General features: G+C 43.1%; 1 protein-coding gene across 1 annotated transcript in view; it reads right to left on the bottom strand.

Annotated features, from left to right (window-relative positions):
* PCP4 (Purkinje cell protein 4) overlaps window positions 1–16,489 on the bottom strand; it is a 61,975-nt gene extending 45,486 nt beyond the window's left edge. Inside the window, exon 1 of the mRNA XM_004062827.4 lies at window positions 16,293–16,489. Within this exon, the coding sequence (XP_004062875.1) occupies window positions 16,293–16,301 (9 nt within the window). The 5' untranslated portion in view covers window positions 16,302–16,489. The remainder of the gene's footprint in view (window positions 1–16,292) is intronic.
* Between the last annotated feature and the right edge of the window lie 3,259 nt (window positions 16,490–19,748).

Raw genomic sequence — 19,748 nt, 5'->3', positions numbered from 1 at the left:
ACGCTCACATTGCATGGATTTGGTCTCTAAGAAAAATCAGACAGCAAAATAATGGTAAAACAGGCTTAAGAAGAGATGTTTCTCCTTTTTTTTCATTGTATTCAACTTGCAATATAGTAAAGGTAATGAAAACAGTGCATTGAGCTCACAGTTGAAACACTGGGAGTAAATACGGCGGAATCACCACAAATAAATGATTCCGCTCCTCAAAGCCTCGGCTTCTTTATCTGACCAGTTTCTTTTCCATGGTGAATTAAAATAAAATAGCATACAGAAAATATGTACCTCACATGGATGTTAAGAGACTCCAAACAAAGAATACTGAGATTTGTGTCATTTTTCTCATGAAGGACGCAGGCTCTACCTGTGTTATGAAGTTGTTAATTTCAGCTGAAGTTTCCTGGATCTCTGATTTCAACCGATGCATTTTGTGTGTTTTGTACAAATCACAGCTCATATTTTTTTCTAGAAAGGGAAAATACAGGAGGAGGGTACGCTGATGACAAAGAAGAAATGTGGATGGAAGACTGGGAGAATTCAGTAGCCCTGTTACAAGGTGTGTGCATGTGCTCCAATCAGCAGCCTCTCCCCAAACCAGAGGTTGGATCAAAGGGCCCAGGAATCAACATACAAGCACCTCCATTTATCCCAGCTACAGCCAAATTCACCTGCACCCCCCCCAACCCCACCAAGCCACCCTTGGCAACCCCATGGATCTGTAGGATGCTAGGACAATGCATCATTGTAGGTGTCTACCACCTTCTGCATCTGAACTGTACCCAAAGAAATACTTGTCCATCCAACCCACTTCTTTGATTGCCTTCCTGAATTTGTGTTGAATCCTTAGATTAGTCTCAGAATAAAGGCTGCTGGTATATGAGCCAGATGCTAGCTAGAGCAGCTGCTGTGATTAGAAAAAAAATAACAGTGGGCTCTCGGACAAAGGCAAAGAGACCCAAACGTTTATTACAAGGTTATATTCTCACAGTCTATGTAGAAGTTGCCAGATTGAACCAGTACAGAGAAGAATAGAAGAGATTCGATTTCTCTCCCCATCCCTAGAAGTTATGGCTGACCAGCCCGATGCCAAGAGTAACAGAGGGTGGAAAACTGTCAGTGAAAGATCAGTGTAATGACAGAAACTGAGCCCTGCCTGTAACTCACCCATTTAAGGGTAAGTCTTTCTTACACAGACGATTAGGGGAAAAACCAACAGGCAGGGCCAGTCTTCTAGAACTAAATGAAACTGACGATGTAATCATTTCAAGAACACTAAGGATGCCTGCCTGTCCCTCTGAGGATGATGTGGTTCTTCTAGCAATTTTATACTTCAAAGGCTAGGGAAGCTGGCATGAGATCAGAAAACCCACATAGGGTCTTCCCGGATTACAGAAACCGGCCACAGAGAAAGACACATCTTTTCTTTGCTTTCAGCAGTAATGCCAGCTTTCCATTCCCCCAGTCCTCCCCAGTACAGCTGGTAAAATGCCATGCCGGGTGTACTCAGATAAAAGCCAAAGAATGACCAAAGACCACAGGATGAAATGCCACAACAGCTGGGAGACTCTTGCCCTGCCAGTCCCTAAGCAGTCATCCATCCTGAATGATCTCTCACCATGGCCACACTGGCTCTGCCACGGTTGAGCCAAGCATAATGTACCGCTGCACTCGGCATCCCCATCAAGTGAACAAAAAGGTGTGAGAAAGAAAGGACACAGGCCAAACCTACTGCTATTCAAGAGAAGCCCATATTTAGAGCTGAGTGAATAGATGAGACCTCCAAGTTTGGCAAAGATGTTTTCCTTTCTTTGCACCAAGGCACAAGGCTCTGTCTGCAAATGCAAGCAGCTATGCTTTTTCAGTCATAGTAATGACAGCTAAACACTCATGGAAACAAGCCTACTACGAGGTGGCTACTACCTTTATCCCGACTGGATGGAGAGAAAACTTGAGACACAGAGAGGCTTAGGATTATGCCCAAGCATGTTACAGCTATGTGAGGGGGTCAGGGAATGGAATTTGAGTCTGGGCAGATTGACTTGGTGATCTACTTGCCATTTAATCTTTCCGGTCTAGAAGGGGAAAGATTGGCTTGGAAGACGGAAAACCTGACTTGGACGCCCCCTTTCTGCCATCAACAATGCAGACATATTATGCCTCAGTCCATCTGGTTGCAGAGTTGGAATCACGTTTCCTGCCCTTTCTTATTTTAAAGCAACGTTGTGGAAATGTATGACATCGCACAGGACTCTGCATTTGAAAATAGGTGGGCCATTTTAGGAAAAAACGGGACAAATGCATTTCACATTGTCAGCGAACTCCGTAATGCATCACTCAGAGTCCCGTGTCCGCTGTGATGTCAGAACTGCAGATGTACGTTTCATGCATCTGTGAGGACAGGACCGCGGCACCATGAAAACAGTTCTTGCTTCACAAATCACTCTGTCCAGGTGTCTCAATGTGTTTTTCATGTGTTTAACTGGCTTCCTAGACCCTCACGCAAACCCTTTTCCTATGGAGGCTAATGCCACTGTTCCCGCAATGACCTGTTGCGATGAAATGCAGGTGTGTAGTTTATTTGGCCCTGTGTGCTGCCAAACATGTTTCTCTAATAGTGAGTGTCCCAAGCTTCAGAAGCTGGAGACTTTCTTTTTTGGTATAATAGTAAACAAATAGCCAGGTTTCTCCCCCCAACATTCAACTAGAACAAAAATAGCTTCAGAAAACAGTAGAAGCCCAAGATTGTATACTTTTGGAAGAAACGGAATGTTTTGTCCTAAATCAGCTGTCACAGCCCAAGAAGTGGATTGAGACTCAGATTAGAAGACAGGTAAAAGTTATATGGGCCATTTGATCAGATGCTCCCCGCAGAAGTGAAAATTCTACTCTCCCACAAAAAAAAATAAAATGCACACACGATCACCACTACCAACAACCAACTCATCTAACAGCTGTGCCTCCTTCATAATAGATATTTGTTCCATATTTTGTTTCAAATTCCTCTGAAATCCAGAAGGATTTAATTGGCTGGAAAATAAACCCAATTCCAATTTAAACATTGTTTTCCAGGGACAAGGCACTTAAATGGCCAAAGCTCACACCACCAAATTACTTCCCATCTGCACATATTGATCCCGGAATTACTAAGGTAGACCTCTTTATTTCCAAAGCCCAGCATACAAAAATGTTTCTTTAATTGAAAAGCCTAGTACATCTGCATTCTGTTCCCTCTGGACATACTCAAGAAGAAGAAGTGAGGACCAAAGACTTGATAGAAAAACACGTGGAACAAAACTGGCCAGCGGATGCTTTCACCTGGATAAACAACCAGCACTCCATAAAGACAGTTGGAATCAGAATTCGAGGACATTTGCACACAGAGTTTGGCATTTATATGGCCTTTAAACATACATACGTATACACACACAGTCACACACACGCACACACAGATGCACATGCATATTCCAAGTGATTTTGAATCCATTTTATTACTTCATCATCAAAAGAGTCCTCAGCACCAGCCAAGCTGATGCTTGAACACAGTAGTTTCTTATTCAAGCATGCTGCTAGGGAGGCTTCCTCCAAACCAACTTGAAAGCTCCCTTGGATGTGGGGGAAAGACCCTCCACCCACTGACCTCCATGGTCAGGCTTGGGCCATTTTGAGAGCTTCCACTTGGACAGGGAATATATATATATATATCTCCAGACATTGCAAAGATAATGGAATTATGTTTCTTCAGCTCTGCCTCTTTTGTTTTTAATTTGTTCATTAAAAAACAATTGGGATGCTTCTCATTTTGACCCAGGACTGGCCTCATGAGAGAGTGACCCAAGTGGTCCAAGGGAGACCACTCTCAGAAGGGCCCTGGCTTGGTCTGATATGTTGCTGTCCCCATCTTCAAATTCTAATCAATGTTTAACAAGGGGCATCGTATTGATTTTTCATTGGGGCCACAAATTATGTCACTGGTCCTGCCCTACTCCCTGTCACAGGCTCTTATGGATGTCCGAACTCTGAGCTACGTTACCTCAAAAGAGGTTGAAGGCAGAGGGGGCCAGGAGGGCAGGTTACAGAGCCATGATGTGTTTTTAACTGGACTCACTTCTGCCAGTATCTGCCTGACTCTTCAGCCCGTGTCTCTTTTCCTTGTTGTAATACTAATGCGGACATTAAGGAGCCAGAGAAGGGGCCTCCGACGCCACTGCTTGTACCTCTGGAGTTACATTTAGCGGCATTTATATTTTGTCATGTGAAATTTGAAATCCTCATCCAAAATGCAACTGTGGGGGAACTCTCATAGGAATTTCAGCCAATTCTGGCTCCCAGCAAGAACTCAGCAAAAAAGTGATGACATGGAAATTCATAGAATAGTGCCTGAAAAACCAAATGAATCATTTTTAAAGATGGCAAAGAAGGAATCTGGATGAAAAATAACTATGAACTTGAAGGAGGTATTTGGTGGAGGTGCTTGACAAATTGCTACATCTATTTTAAGAAACTTTCTTGGCCGGGATTGGTGGCTTAATGCCTATAATCCCAGCTCTTTGGGAGGCTGAAGCAAGCAGATCACTTGAGGTCAGGCGTTTGAGACCAGCCCGGCCAACATGGTGAAACCCCATCTCTACTAAAATTACAAAATTAGCTGGACGTGGTGGCGTGCACCTGTAATCCCAGCTACTCAGGAGGCTGAGGCAGGAGAATCACTTGAACCCAGGAGGTGGAGTTTGCAGTGAGCTGAGATAGCGCCATTGCACTCCACCCTGGGCAAAAAGAGTAAAATTCAGTCTCAAAAAAAAAAAAAGAAAAAGGAAAGAAAAGAAAATTTTCTTCAAGAAGAGGTAAAATATCCCACATTTCTGAGGTATAGAACATTTCCAGAAATAATATTTGAGGTGTGGCACTGTATTATCTAGATATTTTGACAAGACTTAAGCATATGTGAGAGCAGAGTTATAAATACAGAGTTGAGCCCATCCCCTGAGCAAACTTCAAAGAGAAGACAATAATATAATGGTTAAGAAGCCACTAGAAGCTCTGAAATACAGAGTGCAATGATACTCTACCATGAGCAAGCACGGATAGATACTCTCACAGAGGGAAATAACAGACATACCTAAATCCATGTACACAGTTCTCACAATTGGATCATGTAAATTTTACAACCAACCAATGTGTGCACTTTCAAAAATGTAATTGACTGTCCTCATGTAATCTCTTTCCAATATACAGAAGACTTTTCACTTTTAAAGAAAGATGCAACAAGTCCATAGAGCCCAAATATTCATTGATGTGGATGAGAAAATGTCCAACGTGTTTAAAGCAATTTTTATCACCAGGCAGGAGTTCAGAATTAACTACAGTATCATAATGGACATGTATCTATACAATGAGCTTGAAGATTGCTAAATTCTCACATGGCTCTAAATTGTATGACTTTTAAGATTCGCAGAGTGCTATCGTAGTGCTATTCTTCAATCAATGTGTGTTGAGCCCCTACTTCTGTAAGCCCCGGCTGCTTTGGGAAGGTTATCCATTGGCATCTTCTTTCCTCTCCTTCCCAGCTCTGAGCAATGGCAAATTAACCCATGCATCCTGGCACTTGCTTTATACAGAGAATAGGCCTGTAGCTCTGCGTGGACACCAGAGTAGAGTTAATTTTATGTGATTCTGTCTCCCCCTACAAGTTCTTTAAGGGGTAAGGACCACGTCTTATTGATTCTCCATCAATGGGAGTTCAATGATATAGTGCTGGGAAGATGAAATGGTATAGAAGAAGACATAATCTCTCTCTCTCTCTCTCTCTCGTCACAGTCCAGAAGAAAAAAGAAATGTGACTACAAAATTTGTGATGATTGATTATATATGCAATGGTTTTGGCCATAAAAAGGGCCACCTTTTTCTGGACAAATGTTTTCTAAAAATTGAGTATGTTAGGGTTCAGAATGCTCTTCCTCATTCAAACAGAGCACTAGGGAGTAAGCAAGGCATAAAGGTGATTGGTATAACCTCAAAGTCAAGAACACTAACAGGCAACACAAAAGAAAACTTTGCCAACAAGGGTCTTGTTTCTTTGATCGTTTTGTTTTGTTTTTGTATTTGTTTTTGTTTTGAGGCAGGATCTGGCTCTGTTGTCCAGGCTGGAGTGCAGTGGCATGATCATAGCTCACTGCAACCTCCACCTCCCAGGCTCAAACCATCCACCCATCTCAGCCTCCTGAGTAGCTGGGACTACAGGAATGCACCACCACACCCAGCTAATTTTTTTTTTTTAATTTTTGGTAGAGACGGGGTTTCGCCATGTTGCCCAGGCTGTCTCTAACTCCTGGGCTTAACCAATCCTCCCACCTTGGTCTCCCAAAGTGCTGGGATTATAGGAGTGAGCCACTGTGCCCAACAAGGGTCTTAATGAAACATTCCACAGGGTAGCATTATTAACATTTCTCAGCTTCTCTGTGTGTGATGGGATGGGAGGCTGGGGGTGTCAGGGTGGAAGCTGGAATCCCTAGAAATAGAGTGGAAGACCTGATGAACAAAAAAATGGCTTTGTCAAGATTTCTGTGGCTGTTCTTTTTTTACTCAAGGCTAATAAAAATATTCAGGACAATTTTAATTTAATAAATTACTTGTGCAAACCCTAAGTGGAATTTGGACAGGTTTAAAAGAAATTGGGTTGTATCCAGAAAATGAGAAATGTAATAAGATGGAAAATGTGGAAGGGAAACTTAGGCTTTCTCTCAAGAAGCTCTGTGATTTTGCACAAGATTCATCGTTGGACACTCAGTCCCCTATTTTAAAATGACCGCTTTGAATGAAATGACAACGATGCCCTTTTCTGATTCCCTGAATTCTAAGTGGAACTATAAAAACGACAGCCTTTCTCAAGGTCAACCGTCCTTAAGCAGGCTGACATCAACTCAAGGAAGGGCAGAGCCACCATGTTCAGTGGCCTAGGTTGTTCACAGCACAACTCCAGGTGGTGCTGTTGGCACAGAACACAGTGTCAACAGCACCTCTGGGGTTGTAAGGTGCTTCACTGCCACAAACACTCATGGTAAAGAAGACTTTAGAATTTCTATTTATATTTGTGTAGGATCTAAGATCAATTTAAAAATTAGGTTTCATTCATAGCTAATATCTGGATTGATACTGACATCATCACTTGGTGGGTAGGAAAGAGTAGGAGTCCCACAATGGGAGATTGTCCCAGACACACTGCCTGTTGACTTGCTCTCAGAATATCATCACGTGATACCTTGCAGTTCCTTATGTTCCATTAAGAGGATTTACAGATTATACAATCTACCTTTAACTAAACTAATCTTCCCACAGTAGGTAAGTGGCTTTTAAAATGTCCTATATAGTCACCGGCCACAACATAGATGAACCTTGAAGACATTATGCTAAGTAAAATAAGCCAGTCACAAAAAGACAAATAGTGTATGATTCCACGCACAGGAGGTACCAAAAGTAGTCAAATTGATAGAGGTAAGAAATAGAATGGGTTTGCCAGAGGATAGGGGCAGGGTAATGGAGAGTGGTTGTTGAATGGGTGCAGATTCTTGGCTTTGAAAGATGAACAAATTCTGTGGACCCGTTTCACGACAGTGTAAATGTAATTAATACTGCTGAACTGTACACTTAAAAGTGGTTAAAATAGTAAATCATATATATATTATTTACTATATATTTAATATATATTTCAATTAAATATATATTCAGATTTAATTGAAAAATTCTGCATTAAATCATAGACTGAAAATAATACTAACACCATCAGCACAAACACCAAGGAAATGACAGAAGCACTAACTAAACCTTCTTTTCTTAGGATGTCTTCATGGGCACCAACACAAGCTTAAAAACCTCAGCCATCAAATTAGACTCAAAAAGAAGTACAGTTAGCAAAAAGTCTATTGGAATTACAGATTTCCTTACCCTTCCTTTAATGATTAACTCTTACTATATTGGCATATTCGCATGTACACATAATTGTAAAATCAATAAAAATTTGTTGTATATACATGGTCAAATTTTTTCCCTATTAAGGTACACTATCAAAAACTTCGGAGTATTGCTATCCTTAGTCATTGTGGACACTATTCCATTGTTCTATTATGGATCTGCAGGAAGATTGAGAAGATAGTTCCCAAAACATTGATATGCTAAAACAGACAGTTGTTGTTAGAGCAACGACAATTGTGGAAAGTCATAGAAGGCAAGAGGATAAAATCACGTCAAGTCACCCTTATTGTTGTAAGGAGAAGATCTCACTATGGCATAATGGTTTGAAGTTTCGCTTGTTGCTATTTCCACCTAAAACTCTCTGGAAGATGCAGAGATATGATCTGTAAAGGAAGGCTCCACACCATCGCCCGTCTTGGACATGGGCAGGCTTGTGGCAGCGCCAGTGTCTGTGTGTATGCTGTCACCCCTCAGAGATGAGGAGACCAGCACCCAAGATGCTGTCACACAGCCACACTCAGCTCAAAATTTGACCCATTCATTGCATCAGAGATTTCTCTGCATAACAAGAAAAAAACTGTGAGAAAATTTACAATTTGAAAAAGAAAACCCTAAATACAATTAGTCATTTTGCTGGGTGCAAGAAAAAAAAAGTGATATTTCTCTAACAACTCCTAATGAAACAGTGGCTATTATTTAATAAAGAAATTGCACACAGTAGTTCCCCCTTAACCTTCCTTGGTTTCACTTTCTGAGGTTTTAGTTACCTGCTGCTAACCACGGTCCAAAAATATTCAATGGAAAATCCCAGAAATAAACAATTCATAAGTTGCAAATTGCACACTCTACTGAGTAGCGTTATGAAACCGCTTGCTGTCTAAGAACATGAATCATTCATCTGCCCAGCGCATCCACACTGTCTACACTACCTGCCCATAGCCACTTAGCAGCACTTCCAGGTATTATCGGATGGAAAAAGCATAGCATGCATAGGATTCGGTACCACCCACACTTTCAGCCATCCACCGGGCATCTGAAGATAAGGGGGAGCTACTGTACATAAGAATCATAAATTTTAAAGCAGGTGTAACCTTTTAACTAGCTTTTTTTAAAAATACTAGAACTTAACCACCTGATGAACAGATGCTTGTATTGTTTTTTTTTAAAAAAAAAAAAATCTTGAAAAAAAAGGAAGAAATTATATTATTTCTCCCTCTTGTGTTTTTGAGTTTCCTTGTTATATTTTTACTCTTATTTGATTAAGACACATGTTAACGGGTCTTGTCAACTTCTGGAGTCCTTTTCTCAGAGGTCATATAAAATTAAAATAACCGTTACTTCATTCGATTATTGACCAAAGCACAGATGTGGTGCTACGGGAACAGATGACTGTGTCTTTTGTCATGCCACTATGCCACAGACTTGGATTGCTATACCAGGAATAGCGTGATCTCAAGCCAATCTGGATCCCACTTTGCTATCCAACCGTCGTAAATAATATTTAACATTCAAAAGTCGTCTTTTGAACTACGAGGCAGAGGTCTGACGCGTGTGTGGCTGGAGACGTTTTAGTCTCATCCAAGTCGAAGACTGTCCTAAAATGGAGGGCAGAAACCTTGAAGAGAGGGACTCCCCTGCTCTCTATTCTAGCTCCTTTGTGAGGAAAATTGCCTTATTTGAATGGTTGGAACAGTTCACAGCTTTTGCTTCCTTGCCCTTAAATGTTCAATTTGTGGATGATTACCTTCCCGCTTTATGAGTCTAATTTGTCTTCCTTTCATTTATGAAATGGCGGGTTAAGAGTAAAATATAAAATAATGGCATTTAGTGGGTGATTGATTTTTCTGCTGGCAATGTCATAAATATGGGCCAAGTGTTTCCCTTCCAGAAATGGAATGAGCAGTAAATTCAGTGAGATTCTGAAACATAAATTCAGAGCTCTTTGTGAGGCATAAACAATATACAAGCAGACCCATGCCTGGAATGTGTGGCTTATGCTAAATTGTTCATGTAGAATGGCCCCAACATGAATGTGGCATTTATAGGTTTGAGCCATTGATGACTGTGGCAAGCTTGCTTTGTTTGTGGCACAAAACAATCCATTATCGAACATTCCCATATCTATACCCCAAAGGCACCTGTGCCAGGTGACTGGAAAACGTTTCTGTATTCATTGTTCACGTTGCACCTCATTTAAAAAATGGGAAGAAGAATGGTAAATAGTTCATCCCTGGGGATGATAGGAAAGCAGAGCTCCTATCAGATTAATCACATGGGGATATGGACGTGCAATTCAGTTTCGAACTCCCCAAGAAAAGAAATTTGAATCCATCCCTTTTTGCATATAAATTTTCATATATTCCTATTTCAAATATAAATTTACTAAAATATTTAAATATTCAAATATCAGTTATTTATTTTAATTAATATTATGAGTATGCTATTAAGAATTAATTTTAGATGATAATTAAATTATTTCCTTGCAATAATATGCAACTTGCTTTCCGCGTGCTAGATGTTTACCCTCAACAATATGCCGGAGTTTACAACTGGGATGATGGAGATTGGGCACTGGGGCTATATTACTACAGATCTACTTAGACTCTCTCTTATTCTCTTCTAATCACAGTCAAATTGGTTTTCTGTTTCAATACAGCAAACCACTTTCCAAGGTATTCACAGGCTCTGCCTCTCTGGCTACAGTCTCTTTTGCTTGAATTTCATTGAGCTTATCTGAAGTGAGCTAGTCTCAATGGAGACAACATGGAAACATAGGATATTAGAATTCTACGTCCCTTGCTCAGTTCCCATATTTTCCCTGACATTTTCCCAAATGTCAAGAGTTCTTTCTGTTGAGATCCTTCTTATTTTTTCTCATTTTCTTTTACTGTCATGAGAGCACTTATGTTGCGTATATAACAATGCACCCATTTCCCACATAAAAGGATTTACATGGCAAACACAGGTTTCAAACGAGGAGTAAAGAACAAAAGATGGAATACATCTTTTCCAAATGTATCCCAACCACAAGCTTCAACATTTAGAAAAGAGGGTGCCTGGCCTATTGATTACAGCAACTGATAAATCCACATCCCAAAACTTATTTATTCGTTCAGTAACTGGACATTTACCAAGTGCCCAACCAGCAGTCAGACTTGTGAATGACATAAAATTGTCCCTTTTGGGAAGTTCGCAGTCTGGGATGCTTCTAATCAATACTATGCAGCCTATAATACTTTAACAGCAGGATATTTAATGTTGTGTTTCATAAAAATATCATTCAATATAACATAAACCTGTATGCACGCATCCCCTAAAATTCTTCTTTTCTCCCAGTATGAAGACCTTTCTAGAAAGTCATTTTAAATTAATGAAAAGCCCCAGGCTTAGGTCCTGATATTATTTGTGCGTCCAAATAGTTCAATGTGTCCAGTGGTCTAAGGACAGAAGGACCATAGACAAATTGTGAATGCCTTCCCCCAATCACATCTCTAACGAAGCACTGAGAGTAGAAATTAGAATTTTAAAAAATAACGCAGGTTGGGTGCGGTGGCTCACACCTGTAATCCCAGCACTTTGGGAGGCCAAGGCGGGCGGATCACCTGAGGTCAGGAGTTCGAGACCAGTCAGACCAATATGGTGAAGCCCCATCTCTACTAAAACTACAAAAATTAGCTGGGCGTGGTGGTAGGAGCCTATAGTCCCAGCTACTCAGGAGGCTGAGACAGGAGAATTGCTTGAACCTGGGAGGCGGAGGTTGCAGTGAGCCAAGATCGCGCTACTGCACTCCAGCCTGGGCAAGAGAGAGAGACTCCGTCTCAAATAAATAAGTACATAAATAACACAAAGAATGTGCTCATCGTAAGTTTAAGAAACTTTCCATTACAAAAACACGTTTTCTTTTCATCTTGATCGTACTACTTCACTAAACCTTTAATAAAATCAATAATGAGTCATTTATTTTCTTTTTGAAAAAAAAATATACATCTTGCATTGTGTCATTCTTAAAATTCGAAAGAGAAAACCTGAGACTTTTTAACCCCACCGCATTTCTTCACAAAATGCATGACTGGGGAAACAAGTTTTATGGCAACTCTTAACAATCATCGGCCCTGGGAAACACATATTCCTGCTTAATTTTGACCTCTTCTCTATTAGGAAAAGTTGAACTTCAAACCCAGATTGTAACTGGTGACTATGTGGACTTAATATCCCCAATTAGAGGAAAGAGTATCTTTCATGGTGTTGTCCAGCGAAACTAAAACTGATCTTGCTTGATCTGTCAGAGTCCTTGCTGCAGGTACACCCTCAAATGGGGTTATAATTACATAAGAAGTTGAATTGTCATTTGACCTTCTGTTGCTGGGTTTTGCAGACCATTTGCAAAACCCACATTTTACGCAGTCACCCTCAGAATCTGTGCTTAAAAACTGGTCTAAAATATACAGCTCCTTACAAATCTAATCACCCACCCATTAGCATCTGTTTGAGTTTACCCTTACTTTGTAAGAAGCTCAAAGCCATAATCTTTCTCTTCTTAGGATCTGTTTCGTTTTAACATTAGTCCCTCCACTGGGCAATCATGAGAGTCAACTATGTAAGCCCCAAACCACTGTTGTATGTATGATATTTTAAAATCAGTGGCAAAACATTTTTTTAATTCATGTTTTTTCTGTGTCCTCACCTCACGAGTTAACTGCGTGTAGCCTCCCGTTTGCAATCTCTGTCAAGAAAAATGCCATTTACAGCTTTCTTCTTCCTTTAGAGATTATTGTACATTTTAACGTATACGTTAAGTTCGACATGGATTCTGTTTGGGTGCTAAGAACAGACATGTGTATCTAAAGATTTACCCTTAAATGTCCTTGATGTTTTTCAAACCATGCCTTTGATGGGCATCGCCTTTCGCCGCGGCCAATGTCTAGATGAAAGAAAGAGCCACAGCCCTTGTACTGAGTTGCACTTTCCCATCCACGCCAAAGCAAGAAAAAAGCCCAGCCCATGACCGTGAAACTCAGGGTTACAAAGAGGCTTTTCCCAAAGGGGTCTCAAGTCCAATTAATAGCTGTCATTTGATTATGTGACCTGGAACGTCTCCAACCCTCACCCTAAACAGGGCAAGGGTGTCACGTTTTTAAATTCACGCTCAGATGTTTGTCCTTATGCCTTCCAACCTTGCCCCTAGCTCTCCTAAATGAGTTCTTTTGAAAAGCAACTTAAAAATAGACACCTAAAGGAGAACGTGGGAATGACTGTCATTATTCCAGGAACTCTTTTTTCAAAAGCTCTATGAAGTGGCTAAACAAAGGTAGTCATTTTTCTTGTGCCTGGGTGAGTACGATGAGGGAGAAAGAATGCACCTTGTAAACTGAGGCTGTGATGGTTAAGATTTCTGATCCAGCTGATAGACTTAAGCCTGCATTCTGATCCCTGCTGCATTCTCTTCCAATTCATCTCATAGATTGCTCCAGGCACATCTGACATATTTTAATACCAAAATGTAAATCAGACACCCCCACAAACCACCTCCTCTCTCTCACATTACCCTAAATTTGGACTTTAGTTTCCTCGCTGTACTTTACTTTCCTGAGCTGTTCTTTTCTATCACATGTCATTTCCCCTAAAAAGTGTTGTTACAGGAAATAAAGAAGACGTCTTGTTGTAAAGCTGCCCAGTTTAAAGCCAGTTCGAGGCTCCCTTTGCCACTCTACCTTTCCCTTAAAGGCGGGGAGGCCTGGAAGTGCAGAGCAGGCCCTGGGGAGTATATGACACTTTGGGGTCCTCTCCAGCCAGCAGGCTTGCCCACTGGCCTGGGTAAGCAGCTAATGAGCTCCAGAGCCTCTACAGCAGGCACTCATCCCTGGCACTGCAGCAGGCACTATTGGCCCACCAGACCCCAATCAATCCTAAGGTCAAGGAAAGTCTGGCAAAATCCATTGCTCTGGCTTTCTTTGGTAATTAGTCACACATGCAAGTAAATGATGATCTGAAAGCCATTTCTGCCTGAGAGTTATTAAAACTAGGAGCCACATTTAATTCAGCCAACCAAAGAAACCCCTTGAGGGGTGCCATGAAGGGGGAATCCAGTTCTCTACCCAGAAAGGAGCTTCTGTTCCACTTTACTAAAGATTTTAAGCAGATCTGAGGTTTAGTCAAAGGACAAATTCCTGCTCTCCAAGGAGCACATGCCCAGGAACTTGGAGATCAGCCAGGAGCGGTGGCCATGCTGGTGGTCAGAGGGAGGAGGCCTCATGTGATGTGACGGGGAGAAAAGGGCAGGAGGGAGGATGAGGAGCAGGGAGCTGGGAGGGGTTTTGTGAGCAGCAAGGGGAGGCAGAAAAGTGGGATGCGCCTCTTGTGTGCTTTTATCCACATTAAAGGAACTAAGGCAAGAGCTCCTGCAAGAACCTGCAAATGTGTCTGATAAGCGCCATGGTGGGGCGGTGACTACAGAGCTGCCCTGATTACCCGTTCAGCAAGAACCAGGCTGTGACCCTAATCACAGGTGAGCTCTGGAACACATGCTTTCTCCCTGGAGACCCGCACAGTTGAGTGAGCCCAGCAGAGCTGAGCATCCTGGAGAGCTCATGAGCACCTTGCTGGCCAGGAGCCTCAGCAAGTGAGGGCATGACTGAGCCAGAATCCCAGGGTAGCTGACTTGACCCGAGAGGCCACCCCTCAGTGCTGTGCTGCTTTCTAAGTCCTTCTTCTATAGGAAACTCTTATTGGATAAGTTGTATATAAAGAAAAACCACTCCACGCAGCCATCCCTTCTTGTTGCAAGCAAGGTGAGCTGATGTGGACACAGAAGCTTCTGAAATATCTGTAGAGTCCAGCAGAAAGCACCTCCTCCTAGCATGTGGGAAATGGAGGTCTCATCCTCATCATTCCATCTCTATTTCAGAGCCCCAGCTTCTTTCTTTCTTTCTCCTCACCTCCCCTCTCCTCCTCCAACCTCTGCCATCCCCTCTGTTCAGCAAATTCCATACACATTTAGACATCAAGATTCACCCGGCAGTCAACCACCCAGCATTGCAGCCCAAGTCTTGGCTCTACTGTTCTTTAGCTGGTGACCTCAAACCACTTAGTTCCCATCTCTGTGCCTCAGTGTCCTTATCTGTCAATTGGGAATAATAATGGTGCCCACTGCACAGAGTTGTTGAGAGGTTCAAAGAAGGTGACAGGTGCAGAGACAGCCTGACACTGTCAGCACACAGACCATTAGGCAAGTGTTAGCTGCTGTTACAGGTACCATTGATTGTGGTGGTGGGAGAATTCCCATCTTCCACCCCACAGTTGGTCTCTCCCTGCCTCAAACCCTTGGCTTTGTCCTAAACCCCGTTTCTAAGTTTTATAGTGCTTTGCTCTTCTTCTTGTCATGTTTACATCAAAAATCACCCATCAGAGAGATAAAAGCAGGGAGGAGGCATTTTATTTCTGAAGTTGTTAATTTTACCCTAGACTTCCAAGAAAAGAATCATCCATCTGTCAAAAAGAGACAGAGAAGATAAAAGATCTTTAAAAGTAATTATTTAAGTGCCAACCAAGAGGAAATGAAAATGCATTTGGCTCGGTTATTGAGTTGAATTAGAGAATGGTGTTGTACCACCGCTAATCTGCTTCATAGATGAGAAAAAAGGAGAAGATGATTTTAGAAAAACAAACGTGCTGTCAGTTGGCCCCAATAAAACACATTTTGTACAAACAAGTTTAGAGAAGTGACTTTGGATTTGCAAAATTGTAGCTCGTCTTCTGCCGGGGCCGCCTCCGGTCTTAGAGCCACAGATCTATACACACGGATGTTTCCCAGTTCCTACTACTGTTTGCATTTCTTTCCCTGGTGCTCTGATTAACTGCAGAGGTAGTTTGTACAACTGAGCCATGAAATGCCACCCAACGGCCAGCCCTTTCCCCACCTTGTCCCCTTCCCTTCCATGGCTTGCATTCACCAGATGACCACCTGCCCACTCACATTCTGAAAGGTATCACCGTGGGAATCATTCAAAGACACGCATCTTCGTAAGAGAATAAAACATTTGGCTTTCTCTTCTGAGCTCTAAAACCCAAAGCACTTTTCAAAGTCACAATTCAATCAGAAAGCAAACCTTTCTCTTCCTCAGGCTAATTGTAGAAGTTGCAAACTTAACCAATTTCTGCACTTACCATTCAAACCAAGAGATTAATCCTGTCAGTTCTCCAAGCAAATAATTACAGGATTAATTTGTTCCTCAACACTGCTAAGTCCCTCACATTTCCTGAGATTAGTCCTTCAGCCAAGGTCCCTTCTCACTCCTAAGTTTCCCTCTCCAGGTCGAAGCATCACTCACCTCACTCATGTTGGCTCTAACTCAACAGCTCAGTCCCGCCGCTCAGCACAGAGAACACTGCTCAGGGGTCGCTGCTCCACCGGTTCTGGCTTTTCTCTTAAAAAGAGCTGCCGGGTGGCATCATGCCTCCCTGGAGCCAATGAGATGCATTCACCTGTCTGCAAGCCTGGCCGACATCTGAGAGCACCAGGGGCCACCTAGTGGTGCAAAAGAGAAAGGCACGTTAGGTCGCTGCTCCAAATTCCGCCAGGATGGAAGGAAATGCTCGATTCTTTAAAAAGTAATACACTCCAGCCTGGGCAGCAGAACGAGACCCTGTCTCTTTAAAAAAAAAAAAAAGAAAAGAAAAGAAAAAAGTAAAAGCTAAAGTTTCAAAGATCATCACAGGGATGCCATTGTGCGTTTTTCAATGAGTGCAAGATTTACATGCATGTAAAATGCCTTTCAAATATCAGTGGGAAGGATTGTTTTTCTAAGGGAAGAGGAGCTCTGAAAATACCTGCGTGCCTGCTCACGCACTTTCAGGTTTTCCCAGGAGCTGTGTTTCCCTTGCCCTTTATAACACAAAACTCAGCCCAAGGACTTTAATATCTCTGCTGTCTCTCCCCTATCCCATATCTGTCGCCCTGCTTGTACCCTGAGCTGGAAGGATAAGAGTAGATGGACTGGGACATGGGAATGGGTCCCCACGACCAACAAAGGAGGCGAGCGGCTCCAGCAGCCTTGCTGATGTGCCCTCCTCACAACCACAGTGGGGCCAGGAAGGAGCCTGGGCATTGGCCCTGGCCTGGTTGAAGGTCTCCTTGCCTTAGTCCTGTTCAGCTTTTCCGGGAAGAGGTTCCATCCTTTGTTCAGTCCCAACATCGTGAGGCTCTGAAGAGTCTTCAAGGCATCAGAGTGGGCCCTCAACTGTCCCAAAAAAGCGTTGTGCAGACTGAAGGCACATTCACATCTGTTACTCTGCCAGTCCTGATACAGGACTGAGCGAGTCTGGCGAGAAGATTGAAGCGTCTTGCCACCCGTCCCCAGCGCCCCTCGTCTCCCTGTGCAGAGCAGGCCACCAGACTCCAGCCCATCAATCCTCTCTCCTCAGCTCAGCAGCCCCACGCCCTCTGACCTGGACTGCCCTCCTTACATGCCCAGGTCACCGATGCGACCACATCCTCAGGTCCACCTTGGACAGCAAGCAGAAGGCCATGCGCCCCCAAATGGGCACCGGCGAGCACAGGCTGCCCTCAGAGGCCTTGGCCAGGAGCACCAGCTGGTCAGCACCCTCGCCCACACCGTGGGAACACCAGACAGCAAGACAGAGTCTCATACATGAGTTATTATAAAATAACCTATATTTCACAGAGCGACAGAAATGAACATTATATATATTATATAAAATATGTAAGTGTGTTATATTCGTTTACTTTTATATGTATATAAATTATTTATTTACGTATCCTGACCACACAAATCATTTGCAAACTAATGAAGACAGCATCCTCCTTCTCTCACTCCCCTTCTCCTCCTTGCCCCCAATGCCACACTTGGGAAGGCCCATGTGGGATGCCTTTAGGGTTGCCCAGGTGGTTAGTAGTGGGAGAGAAGGAGAAGGAGGGCAGGGTGAGGAACCGGAGCCATAGTGTCATCTGCGATGTATGACAGATTGACAGATTGGAAGAAGGGTGCTTGCTTATCTATACTAGGAGACACCTGTGATTTCTCAGGGGCAAAAACCACACCCTCCCCAGGGGACTCCTGCCCTGTTGGGGGCTGGACCCCCACAGCCTGGAGGTGTAGAAGGGGTCTCCCAGTGGCAGCCTCCATGGGGTCCCTGCTGTGGTCCTCCAGGCTGTGCAGAGGGCACGTGGAGAATCAGCCTGTGCTCTGCTGGCTGGCTCTGGAGCAGACCTGCATTTTCTAACAACACAAAGACACATCAAGGGCTGCAGCAGCCTGAGCTTGGCAGCACAGCAGTTAGTGCCGAGGCTCCAAGTAGAGGGGCAGGACTGGAGGTGCAGGGCTGGGCTGAGGCTTTGCTGGGTAGACTCAGCAATTCTTTGGCACCAACCAAGGGACTATGAAGACTATTGGGGAGAGGATGGGTTATGGTCTGAGCTGATTGCCTTCCTCCAGAATTCACACATTCAAGTCCTAACCCTCAATATCTCAAAATGTGACCTAATTTGGAGATAAGGTCTTTAAAGAGGTGATTAAGTTAAAACAAGGTCACTAGGGTGGGCCCTAATCCAATAGGACTGGTGTCCTGATAAGAAGAATAGATTAGGGCACAGGCACTCGCAGAGAGACCACGCTGTGAGGATACAGGGAGAAGATGGCATCTACAAGCAAAGGAGAGAGGTCTCAGAGGAACCAACAGTGCTGCCCCTTGACCTCACACTTTCAGCCTCCAGAACTGCCAGGGGATACATTTTGGTTGCTTAAGCCACGCAGTCTTGGTACTTGATTCTGGTAGCCACAGGAAACGAACACAGATGCCATCACAAGCACATGGAGAAATTTCAGGGAAAGGATAGAAGTACGTTAAGGGGGATTTTTCTCAAGGCCTTGTGGTATGAAATTTCATCCTATTTATTTCCCCAGGATATTTTAGCAAAATAACTATCTCCTGTTAATGAGTCGTGGAGTTGTCCTGTTATAGAGAACACAAAATGAATGTTCAGTATTGCTACAAAGGGAGGGTCAAGCTGCCCTGGGAAACCGGTGCTCGCCAGTGACACAAGACAGGTCTGAGTGTGCAACCCACCAGGTCTCAAATGCAAGCATGCTAGCTGTCAAGCGGCACCCCAGCCTAAACACACATGGCATCCTCTCCCACAGATGGGCCCTGGGACGACATCTCCTCCCATTGATCCTCGTGGGACAGTACTACCCCAACAAGACCAGTTACCAGATCAAGAACGCCAAAGACTACCTGGACCTCTTCATAGCATATCCAGGGACAAGGACAGTCAATGAGCAATCTTTCAACCTTTTCCTGTGGTTCCGACGAGCAGTCAGGTTTGAGAAGTGCTGCTTGACACGGTGATACTCTCTCCCTTTCTACCTCCTTTTCAGGCCCGCTTGGCTGTGGTTTACTTTTACACATGTATGTCAATAGCTTCAACGTGCCCCATCATTCGACGTTTCTCAGGTTAGCCAAACACTGTTACGTGACCAATGGGGTTCTGAACCAGAAGCTTAGAACTTGGATCCTAGATGTGAGAAATCATTTTCTGTGTGACCTCGGTGAAGTTGTTCCATTGCTCAGTGTCTGATTTTCTCCACTGGTAATATAGAAGTATTCAAGCCTTGCATCTGCCAACCTAAGCAAAAATATCTACATGAAATATATTGAGCTGGGAAATAAATTTTGAAGGAACTTCAGAAGAATTAGATCTACAGCTTCGTATATTAGATCTTGGGGAAAACTTCAGCCTGGCTGAATTAAAATACAGACACGTGGTT

The sequence above is a fragment of the Gorilla gorilla genome, chromosome 22 (assembly GCF_029281585.2).
Source record: "Gorilla gorilla gorilla isolate KB3781 chromosome 22, NHGRI_mGorGor1-v2.1_pri, whole genome shotgun sequence".
In the NCBI taxonomy this organism is placed as follows: Eukaryota; Metazoa; Chordata; class Mammalia; order Primates; family Hominidae; genus Gorilla; species Gorilla gorilla.
This window is presented reverse-complemented; position numbering and strand designations above follow the sequence as displayed.